Here is a 14,763-nt window from a genome sequence, read left to right on the forward strand (position 1 = left end):
CACCCCCCGCCCCATGAGAAATCTTATGAATGAGTATTAGCACTTCAAGAAATGTTGCAGAACTTTCTATATAGTCTTACAATAACTTCTAACTGTACGTATTGTCTAACTTATTGTGTTTCTAAAGAGCTTTAGCCCTCTTGAGCAAACACAACATTTTACTATGCTTGAATTTCTTTTTGTTTAAAACAATCTGTATATAATTAAACATAAAAGCTATTGATAATTTATTTATCTAAGTACCTATATACATGACTACATTCCCACACCCTTGTACAAACAATATTATCACCTTAGGTGCATCAAGATAATTCCTCAGGAAATTTACGATTTTCGTTCATATCACAAGAGCTTCCTTCTGAGCTGCAGTTTGTTAACCGTCTTTCATCAGAAGTATTTTTCTTCAGTTTACGTCGTTTTGCCAGAGGTGCCTGTTCAACAGCTTGCAATGCAAAACCCTCTCGTGTTGCCTTATGAAAAGCGTTATATGCAGCGTTTATTGCACTTTCAACAAAAGTACGTTTTTGTCCCATGCCAAGGATACCAGGGGTCATAAGAGGAGTAGTAGGTATATCACTGCCATTTGAGAGCCATTCATGATTTTGGACTTCTCTTATTGTAAGCCTTTCTTTTGGATTTACTGTTAACAAGCCTTAAGAATGTGCATAATAATTAGGAGAATATTTTAAAGTAACTTACCCAACGTAAGTATTTCAACGTTTCATTACGTAGAAAATCAATCATTAAAACTGTGAAATTTCATTTCAAACCACTTGTTGCGACATTAAGAAGCTCACAGTTTTGAGTAAAAGTGCTCAAAATTTGTAAATCGTTAAAAATAAGCACAAAAAGCTTCTTTTAACTGTGGTTCACCTTTCATGAAAAAAAGGAACTCTTACTGTAGTGTGTTGTTAACTACTAACTACCACAGCACTTCAATCATTTGTAACATAAATGGAAGATTTGTAAGGAACTTCAAAACAATGTTGAAATAAGTGGTCCGAAAAAACGGACAGTAAATATCTTTCACAACATAAATCACTCTATTGCTCCACAGGAGATGAATTTATATGAATAATAACATTTACCTTGAATTAGATCCCTTGCTTGCTGAGAAACAGTGCTCCATTGTTCTCCTTCAAATTTGAAATCACCATTCTTAATTCTGTTCATTATATTGGCAGCAGTATTGCTAGGACTACCACTTCTTTGAAAAGGAACTTGGCCAGATAACATTGTGTACTATATGTAGAGAAAGGAAAAGCGAAAAGTTACAGGGAACTAAACAAAATAAATAAATGAAGACTAAAATCAAATGAATGAAGTTCATTGGAGAGGTAGAAGAAGAAGGAGATGGCAGGAGAACAAGGGAAGAACATAAGGGGAGGGAGAGAAAGGATCGAAAGAGGAAGATGAGAGGGGGGAAAGAGAGGGGAAACAAGGAAAGGGGGAGGAAAGAGAAGAAGGGGGAAGCAGAAAAGAAAGAGGAGAAGAAAAAGATGAGGAAAGAGAGGGAAAGAAAAAAGGAAGGAGAAAAGGATGAAATAAAGAAAGAAAAAGGAAAAGGAGAGCAAAGCTCTAGCTCACCATAATTACTCCAAGACTCCACAAATCGCAGGCTTCATCATAACCACTTTGCTTTGTCGTTTGAGCCAAAACTTCAGGAGCCGCATAATGTAACGTAAAGCATGGTGTTTGCAAAGGCTGGTTGACTATTTTCACTTTTGCAAAACCAAAATCAATTATTTTCATCTCTGCATCTTTCGTATGGTCAACAAAGAGTAGATTCTGTATAAAAAATCTCTTACATTTAGAAAGAAATTATTACACAGAAATCTGATGATCAAAACAAAGATGATTTAAACACACAAGAAATACCTCTGGTTTTATGTCTCTGTGTACCACTCCCCTAGAATGCATAAATGCAACCGCGGACACAATTTTCCGCATCAAAACACTCGCCTCCGCTTCGGAGAAACTTCTTTTTTGTCGAATTCTGTCAAACAACTCCCCGCCCTGAAGATACTCCATGACTAAGTAAACATGAAGCTAAACAATTGAACAAAAATGAAGCGTGATATATTGATAACTTGCGACGATTTTCCAGCTAACAATTTCGCAAGACACAATGTTAAAAAAATAATGTTTTCATGATTGACTAAATAATGAAAAAAGTCACAATAAAGTAAAGCTCCCTGAGATGTTCTTTGTTCACCAATCATACAAAATAAAGTAAAGAATGTATGGAGAAGAATTGTGTTGACCAATTATTGGTGTATTTTTTAAATCACTTAGGTATCTAAGTAGTTTATTGATTTATTAATGGACTAAATGAAGGCAAATTCACGTTAAAAATGTATTTATGCGAACGCATGATTTGATTCATGACAAGAACATACTACCATGAACATATGATCTTATCCATCTAATAATCAATGATAAAATGAACAACCATAACTTACTCCGTCTTGATAAACTTCATGTATGTTCACGATGTTTGGATGTCCTTGACATCGTCTTAAAGATTGAACTTCTTGTGTGAGATTTCGTCTGAAAAAAGAAATTTGAACGAAATAAAATAAACGTCGACAAACCACTCCTCCTAATGCAATGAGCTACAAACATTAAAATAAAAACCGTCATCGTTTTCATATACCATAAAAACATTGTACTTTATTATAATTATACATAAATATATAAGTCCTTCATCTTTTTGATGTTTTATTGTTCAATACAACATTTAATCAACATACAGGATGAAAACACACCTTTTACTGATGACTTTAACAGCATAATGAAAACCAGTCTTTACATTTATACATTTCCTTTAAAACAAAAACAAATACCACAATAAATAATATTTTCATCAAAAATTTGAGATTAATTTAGCAAATCATTAGACACAAGGTGAAAATGTTCACCTGCAAGTTGAAAAGCTGCCATCTCCAAGTATTTCATCTGTGACCATATAATTTTGAAAAAATGGACAGGCCTGAAATATTTTCATAGACGAGGTGACAGATAGTGGGAATTTACATCCAATTTCATAATAAATAAAATAACCAGCAATGATTTAATAACAAGTAATTTGTTTACCTCAAAGAAAGAAGCCTGTCTTATCCCAGCTGATGAAACCTGACTCTCATACGACAACTTAAGGCAATCATCTACAGTTGTAGATTCGCCATAAATGATAGATGGAGCCACATAGGAGTATCCCTAAAAGATCAACCAACAAGGCAGAGTGATAAAAGCAATATTCTTAAAATAAAGACATTTCTTTCAGCATTGGCAAACCTACCCTAAACACTTTTTCTGTGTTATTTGGTACAGCAGCTGGAGAATAATCAGGCGTCATTCCTGTAAATTCTGAGGAAAAGTTGCTGACATCCATATCGTTATTGATACATGGAATAAATGGAGTCTTGATCCTCCTTTCAAATACTGCATCCCAGTTTAAATGCTGATGAAAATATAAATTTTACCTGAATTCTTGATTACACAAACATTAAAATGGATTAACTCAAATTTATGTTTTCCAACATTCAACCTTAAAGAAGACATGGTGCTTGATTTCAGTTGCGCCTGTGGGACCACTACCAATACGCTTTGCTGGATTTTTACATAACAGCTTTTTAACCAAATCTTTTGCATCTGGCGAAAATGATTTTGGTATTGGTGGCTGCTTGTTTAGTATTCGCCTATAAAGATGAAAAATTCAGTGTCTCAGTGAAAAATATCAACAAAACAGATAATAAATAGCATGAAGGTGATAATTACTTTGATATTTGTGACTGGCTGTTCTTTTCACCATCAACTGTGAAAGGTGAAGCACCAGTAAGAAGTTCATACATCAAAACACCAAGACTCCACCAATCAACTGACTAAATAGAGAGACACGTAAGTAGTTCATGAGTCATAAAACGCATTAAAATGCTAAAATGATGGAAAATAAAAAATAGTCAAATCAGTGTCTTAAACACAGAAGTAAACCAATTCAAATTTGCAAAAAAATTTTTTTGCACATTTGAAGAGCATAATGTTGTAGATATTCAAATAAGTTTATCATTATAGAAAAATTACAAGTTAATACGAACCTTATCATGTCCATTGTCATTTCCATTCACAAGTTCTGGGGCCATATATTCTATTGTTCCACAAAATGAGTAAGTTCGTCTAATCTAGAATATTACATTACAGTTTTATGAATTAATTATTTAACCACATCTCACAATTGAAAGATAAGATGAACACCTCATCAGATGGACTAAAATCTTTACTCAGACCAAAATCTGTCAAAACAACATGGCCATGTGAATCAAGGAGTATGTTCTCCAATTTTATATCACGATAAATGATTCCCAACTACAAAAAAATGTACTTTACTTACAATATCTCTTTTTTTATGTTTAAATCATCAACACTATTCCAACCTTATGTAAGTGGTCAATAGCAATAACAATCTCAGCAATATATATCCTTGCTTCCTCTTCACTAAACTTATCCCTTTGATATAAATGGGTAAACAGCTCTCCACCACTAATATAATCTACAGCAATGGAGCATAGAAAAAACACTAGATGCCTCTCTCATAAATTAATAGACAATAAAAATAGTTGAAAAACAAGTTATAATGACATTATATGAATTAAAAAAACAAGATGATACGCTGAATGCGAAGATGTCTATTATGTAAACAGTTAAATGAACTATGTAATAAAAGATCTTAAGGACACAACAATTCATTCGGAATAATGAGACAAAAATTACATTAACGCCATTCTCAAACAAATACTCGATAAACAAAAACATACCCATAACTAAATGAAGCTTTGAGTCCGTTTGAAATGCCCAGTGTAATGTAACAAGGAAAGGACAGCTTCTAACTGCCTCTAAAACTTGGCGTTCAGTCATTGTATGTTGTGTTGTCTTCGCTCTCTGCACAATAGTCGCCTTCTTCAAGACTTTCATGGCAAATAACTTTCCTTCGTAGAAACCATCTTTCTTCCGGGCCAAGTAGACCTTGCCGTAAGCTGAAATCGCGTAAATAAAGCAGTTCAAGAAGTTTCCTGGAAAGTGTTAAATTCGCGTATTTTTCTCACAATTGCGATAATAAATTTTAGTCTTCGGCATTTTAAGCATTTTTAATTTTCTACGTACCACCAGTCCCTAAAACTTTTAATAGTTCAAAACTATCAATGCCGATCTTTTCAGAGCATCCAGTGAGATTGGCTAAGATGAAATAAATAAATTTTATGTTATTGTATAATAAGAGCCATCAGTCGAAATCAAGTACATGTATGAACAAAATTAACTAAAAATTTCATATCATTCATACATCGTTAATACTGTTGGTGAATATTTGCAAAAATGCATGCAAGACGCACCGTTCTGCAGATCATGATGGATAAGATGGTCTTTTAGAAGTCCATTTGTCGTCATTCTAGTTCAAAAACGAGCGAAAGTTCGCTCGAAAAATTCTTCTATACGAAGTAAACAACATTTCCACTTTCCACCATCTTTAGAATTTAGAAGGAGGGAAGATGAAGGCAAGTTGTTCCCGTGACGTCCGAATATTGTCCGCGAAATGTGAAAAAACGTAAAAAATAGGTACGCAAGTAACGCAACCATTGAGTTCTATAATAACTGGAGCGGCTATCTCAAGCGCGGCCTTAGATATCTGGTGACGCCAAAAAAATGGCGGATTTCGTCCGTTGCCGCTGAGATTTACCGAAATTGACCGCTTTTCCGAAAATTTCACAATTTCCCACTCCCTCCTGAGGAAAGAGTGAAGAAAATGTATGTGTGTATTTGGGATTCGGCAAGCAATTTTTGATGAAAATCACGATAAAACCTACAATTCGTAACAGCGAGTCAACATAGCTTTCAGTTATCGGCTCCTACGAGGATGTATTTATAACTATCGATGAAAGAGCTATATGTCGGCTACACATCTATGAATGCAGATATGCGTCGTTTTCTTACCAGCGTCAAACTTGTTTGATCGATTAAACTCTTTAGTCTATACAAAAAGTATATCATAGTTCATCTCCACAGTGGTTCACGAGAGAGTTAGCTTATTTTTATCATTGCTATTTTGCTTCTTTTTACTTGTTTCTTTAAAAAAGTAAATATTAAATCTCTGGATATTTACGTATTTTCTGTAATTGAGTTTCATATTAAATTTCAAAAAGACTCAAGTCTGCATAGGTTTGGTAAATGAAAACAAACAATATTGTATAGAAATTACTTTAAGTAACCTTTTTGTGATGTTCTGAAGTGCAACTGCATCAAATACTTGTAAAGTTGTAGCACATTTTGATTTTGTTGTATTGATATATAAATTGGGCAAAATGCAAATAATCATCAAAACACTTATGCTTCCAATGGTGTTTATAATTCATTTTTAGTTTTAATACTTCTACCCTTATTTTTCACTTTGTTTTGTTTTTCCTATATTTTCAATATAAGTGCACAATTTGAATGATTAAAACAGTTTTCACTTCAATAATAAATTTCATAAGCAGTTGGTAGTGCATTTTGTTCTCTGAGTATCCACATCTGGTGTTTTGTTCATACAAGAATGATGAAGTGCAAGTAGATATGTCATAGCAAGGCAATAAAACCAAATGAATTAAATACCTATAGTGTACTTTTATGCTAGAAGCTTAACAGCTTTCTAGAAATTATAAAGTTATTGGATTATATTACCTCTATATCATCAATCTCATGAAAAGAAATAAGAAGCAAAATATTTGTAGAAAAGCTTTGAAAAGTGAAAAACATTTATTTAAAAAAGCAGCAATGATGCATATGATAAATCCCATTCTGTACTCTAATAGGTAAATAAGCTCAAACTGTTTCTTAAAGAAATATAAGAAATATATAAGAAATATACAGTACAGTAAATTTAAAGGTTTCATCACTGAATCTTTAATGCTTCAGTATAGTGCATTAGATATTAGTAACATTTAAACAACACTCAACTAAAATATTTTGATAAAGATATGCCATGATTTAAACATTATGTTTTATAAAACCCAATGGCTTATTCAGTTTAATGCTTCACATCTGCATCAAGTCATCATCAATCTCAGTACAAATGTTTACATAGACACAAACTTTATGGCCTTTCCATTTTATATGTTGTGAATTGACATTTAATTAAGCATCAAAACACACAACCTTCTTGCCATCTTTTTTGGTTCATGAACTTCAACTTCAAAGCATTCAAGGCATCATTAGTGAATCCATTGTCTCCATCCATAGAATTTGACCATGATCAAATTAAATAACTCTGGATAAGGCAGACAATAAATCAATTATCTTTACAGCATTATCATTTTTAAGACTCTGCCTGATCAATAACATCTTCCAGTCATCTTTACTTCTTGGTCTTCCCTGCATGTTGTCAGCAAATACAACATAACAAGCTCTGCTCCAAATCATGGGTACTGTTGGGGCTGATCATTTCTTCTTGATACTTTTCACAGAGCAAAATGTGTGCAGGGTCTTTTTGCTTTAGAAACTATTTTGCAAATAGGTAAATTTACGATTTCATGCATTAACAAATGACAGAAAAGTATGCAGAAATTTATAGACAAAAACAGGAAAACATCAGTATATTTGGCGTTCAAGTCAGTCTTAAAAAAATACGATCTTTAATATGTATTTTATGGCTTTTCAAGTGCATGTATAATTGCTTTTCAATCGTTGACGGACTAACAAAACAAACAACTACCTCACCTGTGAGAAGCGATATGTTCCTTTTTGTGGAAACTACGACATCCAACAATTGAACGATTGAAGTGTTGGCATTATAAAAGAAATGCCAAAAAAGAATCGTCACAGAATATGGAACTAACGATATCCATATTCTGTGATATCGTGTTTGTTTTTGAAAAATTCTTTATAATTTACTATAGACACCAGGGGGAGGTCGAGAATATTATTTTTCTGCAAAGCGATCATTTCAGCGGAAATACGTCCGTTGGCCGCCATTTTTTTGGCGACCTCGCCCCAGTAAAGATAGCCGCTCCAGTTATTATAGAACTCAATGAACGCAACCATAGGTACGCAACTACATACAACTACAGCTAGCAAATATTATATTTCCAGCAATATATTGAACAGTGATATCGAATTATACTATGACATTGCTGTTACAAAAAATAGCAAAAATATGTGATCTGGTAGGTGAAGAGAACCGTTGTATCTGCTGGGAAAATGGTTTGGATTGATATATATTTGAAAGAATTTACAAATAACATCATAGGTAAATAGACATATACCTAATTACTTTATCTTCTGTAAATTTCAAAAAATTGTCTTTTCTATGCTTTAAAAGGTTTCAACAGGATTACGTTAAATTGTGATCTTCTTTCTAATTTTCCAAAGTATCCTTGATATTTGATAAGCTCATGAGTGTTCAAATAAAAAAGTCAAAAAACCGTCTTCATTTTCTTACATCGATCAGTGAGGTAGCCAAAGGGGATCCCTTAAAATGTTATGCTTACATATAGCCCCCTTTCCTTTAAACTGCCCCCGTTGAGAGAAAATCATTCGTGTTTTCATTGGTCGACGATTCTTCATCCAAAACTCTCGATCGTAAGCTAGGTGTTTGAACTACGTTCAATTTCATCGAGCTATCTTCAACCTTGGCGTCATTTTTTTCCTCTGTCACGCTTGATTTTATTTCACTGCTGGAAGTTTCATTTTCAAGTATTTCTTCAACCTCAATCCACAAATTACAATATCTGCCATAAATATTAGAGCATTGTTTATGCAAAAAATAGGCAGATACAAAGTTATGGAGAAAAATAAAAACATCTCTAACATTGTGACGGATATTACGAGCGGCGTAACAAAGTGTTGATGAGTTTGATATGCATTTGTTAAAACAAGCTTAAGAAGACAAAGAGCATGCCAAAAAAATATCATTGAAAATTTGCTAAACACATATACAAGCACCAATTTCAGAGCTTGCCCCGTCACAAATTGATTGAGAATTAATCTGACCACGTGTAGTCAAATGCACCAATTCTCCTGTATGTACTTGTAACAACTATGGAGTAATCAGCTCGATCAGTCACAAATTTTCAAAAAAATCGTCTGCGCATGCGCAGTCTACTTAAGCATGCGCAGTCGACTTGAGCAGCTGCCCAAGTTTATGGTCATGGCAGGGACCAACTGCATCTACTAGCACCGATTTTGAAGTAAATAGCATGCTTAGTAACAATTTAATAGAGAAAACGTCGGCGCATACGCTTGAGCATGCGCTGTCCACTCGAATAATTATTCATGGTCATGCCAACGACTAACTATATGTACTTGCACTACATTTGTGGCAATTAACTCACTTAGTCGCAAGTTATCAAAGAAATCATCTGAGCATGCGCAGTAGTGACTTTATTAATACCACAACTTTCGTAAGGCTTTTGAATTTATGTATATAAATATAAAGCTAAATGTATGGATAGTAGATGTCAACTAGCAGTGGAAGCCGGGTGCGATATGTATGCAGTGGCTTAGGGGCCCAGACGTTTCGGGTCGCGACCGCACTCTCCCTGCGCACCCCGAGCAAAGCCTATCGCAGGTGATCTCGGGGTCTGATGGGCGGAAGCTTGCTATTGCATCTCCCAAGTAGGATAGCGTGGAGGGGCCGAAATCTCCTACCGAAACGTTAACATGCGGCGTTCTAGTGCCTTAAGCTTAAGAAGGTATCGGGAAGCATGGACCGAAAACGGGGTTTTTTGCTTTTGAATTTGAAACCAATGTTCATAAAATAAACCAAGCAACGTTTCAATAACTTCTTATGACACTGTGCTTTTTTCTTGCACTTATAATTTAGGACAACCTTAAACATGTTTTATACAATTTTTATTGGTTTATATCTTCTGATTTAACTCTCTCATTTACTGTTTCTCGCGTATCACGAGCAAACCATCTATGGGTTTCATGACTGACAGGATTATCTGGCTCTCTTAATTACTATGAGACGCTCTAGTGCTCAACTATCTCGGGGTATCGGGAGGCTTCGATCGAAAACGGGATTTTTTGTTTTCAAAATCAGTTGTCTTTTTTCTTTACAAGAATTCTTCTCATAAAAGAAACTAGAACATCCAAGGATAATGCAAAGGTTTCAACAATTTCTGTCTTTTTGACTCATAACTTAAACTGACTCTAAACATGTTTTTTCGTTTTTTATTTGTTTTTTTTGTTTGTTGTTTTTGTTGTTTAAGAGGCTTATCTATTTTCTCCGTCCCTACACATGCTTCACGCTCTCTACAAATACGCACCAACTAGCTTAACCGCCTGTGCAACGCTGCCTTCCCTCACATAAGCATTAGGTTTGTCTTTCGTCCTTCTACACGCATTTCCTCTTTCTTTCCTTTCAAGGACGAGATTCTCACGTTTCCGAGGCCTGATGTCGTTTATCTCTTTAAGTGTCAACCTTTGGCAGATCCAGAGTACGTAAAAATAGATTACTGCAGCACATTTTGGCGTATATTTACATTTCTAAACACCTTGGACGCTAATCCATTGGTAAAATTATATTCTTTAGAAATTAAAACCAATAGTGTTTTTCTGAATGTAATTTAAATTTAAAATTGACGAGCTATAATTTATTTTGACGTACACTGGATCCGCTACTGATGTCAACGCTGTAACACATCGTATGTGTGTCTAACCACACCCCTTATCTTCATACCAGAATCTTGGAGCACTTGCGAATTTCACCCCTGACAGGAAAACAGTCATCGTGCCCTACTACATCCAGCATGTTATCTCACATCAACACATCAGGTCACACAAATTCCTTTAATGACTTTACTATCATTTCTTTTTCACCTTACATTCCTCACTTAATGATCCACAAAAGCCTCCTGATCTCTAAATCAACACTTTCTTTGAATGTCCAAGGCAGTTCCATCCCACTCGAACTTTTATAAATATCCCACTAAGTTTTATCTTCATTTCACACTCCATATTTGTATCTTCACTCATACTTTATGTATTTTTTTCTTATACATACGTATAGTATACATATTTTTTTATTCATGTTCATCACATCTAACTCACTGTAATCTAAAATTCATAATTACACTCCAAATATGTAAATATCTGTATATATATAAACGCACACTTTGATTATTTTAATCACTAGCCTGATGATGCCTTGTGTACATACCAATAAAATATTATTTCTTTAAAAAATACTTAGTCATGTAAGTGAAGTGCATTTTCAAATCTTGAAATAGGTTGACGTAAATAATATTAAATAAGTAAGTTTATTTTACTCTATGTTGATTAAATCTACTTTATTCAGTAGCTATATACTTGCAGCCTACCAACATCTACGAATTTCGTACCAATTTTTTTAAATGTATTCCATTGTATTTAATAAACGCAGTGTTTTGGGAGATGTACCCAAAGGCCAAGAAATGAAAAAGAAACGCCAATATTCATAACTACAATTAATAATGTTATGACAATTGACATCACTCGGCCCCAAATGTGGACACTGTTTTTTTTCCAAAACAAAACGAAATGGGAGGGAAAACCGGTGGATTCGGTAAAAAACCCTCCAATAAAAGAAAAGGTCGTGAACTTAAAAAATTTCCTCAAATTTTTGTAGTTTTAAGATATTTTATATTTTTTTTTGTTTTCAATGATCCCGATGATCTACTTTAACAGGCAGCGTAGGCAGATCGTACGTCGTTCGTATAAAAAATTTAAATTTAATAAGCGACAAAAAATGGGCTGACGGCTGCATTGACACAGCAAATATGTTTGTTGGAACAAAAGAAACGCAAACTTTGGTAGAGAAAATAATTAAAGAGTGCAGAGAGTTTACGGAAATTAGAAAAAATAGACGAAAAACGAAAAGGACTAGCAGCCATATATAAATTATATGAAATATTATTCAGTACGTAGGGACCTGATCATTCACCTGCCAATAGCAACGAAAAATGAAATGACCAAAGTGACGTCATGACTTGCTTAAATATCAATTTTGATGTCTACTAAACTTCATTCGATTCAAAATTTCCATGTTGCTTCATTACGACTTTCATTAATAGCTGGCTTTCACTCGTGCGTTTTGTCAGAATATTTAACAATTGCGAAAACTTAGTTTTACGGAAATTTTTAACGATTGAATTTGAAAATATGCTATAATGGTGAACATTATGCATAACAATATAAATTCGCAAATGTGAATCTTTCAATAAGGACGCTTGTTTCTAGTGCTTCTGTCCGACTTGGTCGTTCATTCATTGTCCAGTTAGAAGGCCTACAGACATAGCTACTCTATAAAAAACATGTTATAAATGTCAGCAAAATTAATGATCAAAAACAAGATTTAAATATATTGAAAAGAACAGAACTTTATTACCCGATTTCCCAGCGTTGTCCTGGTCAGTCTGATTCAGGCGACTTAGTCGGTCTCTTCTTTTTTTCACCGCGCAAGAGCGCAAAAGCATGTTGCAATCAAAAATGTTACACGCAAAAGCGTGTACGTAATTGAAATTGATTGTAGCATTTTTATCTTAGAAATTGAAGCAACTCCCTACTTGCAGCATTGCAATTTTCTTTATAAACGTTAAACAAATTAGCAAAAAATAGCGAGTGAAAGCCAACTATTTTCTCACAGCAAGTGACATCTTTTACTGACATCTTTTTAATTTGAGTGTTTTTCATGGTTAAGGTTGAAATTATAAAAATAGACCATCAGGATCCTTTATTAACTATCTCATGCAATTACTCATGTAAGTTAATTTTAACACTTATCTACTCAGCTAACAAACCACAAGACATGGATCGTATCTTTCCACTCGCTTGTTCCCCATCTTCGTAGAATATAGTCTGTTTTTATTGCCATTTCGATATATTACAATTTAGAATGCAAATTTCGGGTAACTTTAAACGAAGGAAAGGGACCACTTCAATACCCCAGTTATATCATCACTCAAAGAATGCTTAGTGCAGAGTTGATCTTCTGTGAGCATCAGCTGACCACCTTTAGGTGGGTTCATATAACAATGGGGCCCATCATCATTATATGAACGAACAACTGACATCCACAGAGAATCCAAACTACAAATGAACATTCTTGGCCATGAATCACCATAACACATGAGTAATGACAAACTAGTAAGAGTAATTGAAGTGAATGACACAGGTGGTAAAGGGACTTTCACAACTCCACCCATGTGGGATCTACAATATAAGAAAATATGAAACACATGTTACGAGATTTCATGATGAATAACTCTGCATATGACGTTAGTTTGCGTTTTTATATTCTTTATCAGGTATATTGAAAATGAGCTAGTTGTAATATGTTTTCTGTTTGACTATTTAAATGGTCATTCACCTACATTGCACGAATAGCTTTAGTCAGTTGAGTTAGAACGATGTAACAAGTTTCACACGATCGAAGGCTTAACATCGTGGTCAAAGCCTCTTACACTAAACGCTTTCATATTTCGAGAGCTACACTAAGACTAGTTTATTATTCCACGTAACTCATACTTACTTCCTCAGTAAAAAGACAAAATTTAGCTACCTTTCTTACTAATACAACGCTAAAGTGACTAATTTTCCGTCGTTAACATTTCTTTAATTGACGTCATGACTAAAATTTTTTATATGATTGGCTCCTGGGGAGCATGTCACCTTTTACAAAGACAATAATTAATCCTTCAATGCTTTTAAATAAAAATTAATTGGAATTTTTAGATGTTTTTTTTCGTTTTAATGACGTTATGCAAAGTAACGAGACATGATGTTGTAGGGTAAGATTACTGACACGATAATGAATTTAGAAAGTAGACTTTATTTCATTGAATCTTTCAGTCATATTTCTTGCTAGGTTAAGCTTAGGGAGGGTTTAAGGGCATTCTGTTTGCCACGAGGTTTCTCGACTACTAAAAATATCGCAGGGATTTGTAGAAATTCGAGCTAAAGACAATTACCGCTCTCGTTTATTGCAAGTCTACACCACAATCTATGAAAACTGCACCTCTATGCCCTCAACCACATAGTGTGTAGGAAACAGGTGGAAAATTTAGTGCATTTGTATTCATTGCATGTATTCAGTAATGACTAATGTGACATTGAAGAAACAAACCAAAAATCAGTAGCATCAACAAAAACCATTGAGATTTTTACAAGAATCTCAACAGAGACAAATCTTTTGAGCAAATAATCATTTCTCGTCAGTGTAGTCACTTACATTTGTAGTTTCCAAGCGTGGAATCTATTTTCATTCAATCACAAATCTTTATACTTGTCGCCTAAGTGTATAGTGTTGTTCCATCTCATATAAAAAACATCTGCTTTCCATGATGCCTCGTGGTTTATGTTGCAATACATGGAATGAATTGTGTCTTTATACATGGTGTTAAGCATGTCATTATATGTATTTCTTCCACATGATTGTTTAACATTCATTGTTCGTACTTGAACAAATTACCCAATATCTAGCAAATCTAATTTTTAAAAACAAAACGTATTGTTACCAAACAAAAGAACTATGCTCTCCCAGTCTCTTTTCATTAGCGTACATAAAATTCAAATGACTATTGACCATTGTTCTGTGATATTACGCAAATCACAAACTAATTAAATTTATTCAGTATATTAACTGACGCAAATATTATGATTTTGAGCATAAAGATGTCGGTGACGTCAACCAAAACGCCCTTAAACCCTCGTCTTACCTTAATTTTAGCAAAATATGACTGCAAGATTTACTGA

The 14,763-nt window shown here is 34.1% G+C and overlaps 1 protein-coding gene across 1 annotated transcript; it reads right to left on the bottom strand.

Moving 5' to 3' along the window:
* Positions 1 to 203: 203 nt before the first annotated feature.
* On the bottom strand, positions 204 to 5,569 carry LOC124442365 (ribosomal protein S6 kinase alpha-5-like). The gene is made up of 17 exons (XM_046992864.1): positions 5,388 to 5,569; positions 5,161 to 5,232; positions 4,815 to 5,033; positions 4,434 to 4,549; positions 4,255 to 4,365; positions 4,098 to 4,181; positions 3,781 to 3,884; positions 3,551 to 3,701; positions 3,302 to 3,463; positions 3,097 to 3,219; positions 2,922 to 2,992; positions 2,769 to 2,825; positions 2,463 to 2,550; positions 1,879 to 2,049; positions 1,588 to 1,788; positions 1,089 to 1,242; positions 204 to 652 (listed from the first exon to the last, which is right to left on the bottom strand). Exons 1-17 carry the CDS (start codon positions 5,440 to 5,442, stop codon positions 303 to 305), a joined length of 2,289 nt encoding a protein of 762 aa, XP_046848820.1. The 5' UTR covers positions 5,443 to 5,569; the 3' UTR covers positions 204 to 302.
* Positions 5,570 to 14,763: the final 9,194 nt, after the last annotated feature.

The sequence above is a fragment of the Xenia sp. Carnegie-2017 genome, unplaced genomic scaffold (genome assembly GCF_021976095.1).
Source record: "Xenia sp. Carnegie-2017 unplaced genomic scaffold, XeniaSp_v1 HiC_scaffold_20, whole genome shotgun sequence".
Lineage (NCBI taxonomy): Eukaryota > Metazoa > Cnidaria > Anthozoa > Malacalcyonacea > Xeniidae > Xenia > Xenia sp. Carnegie-2017.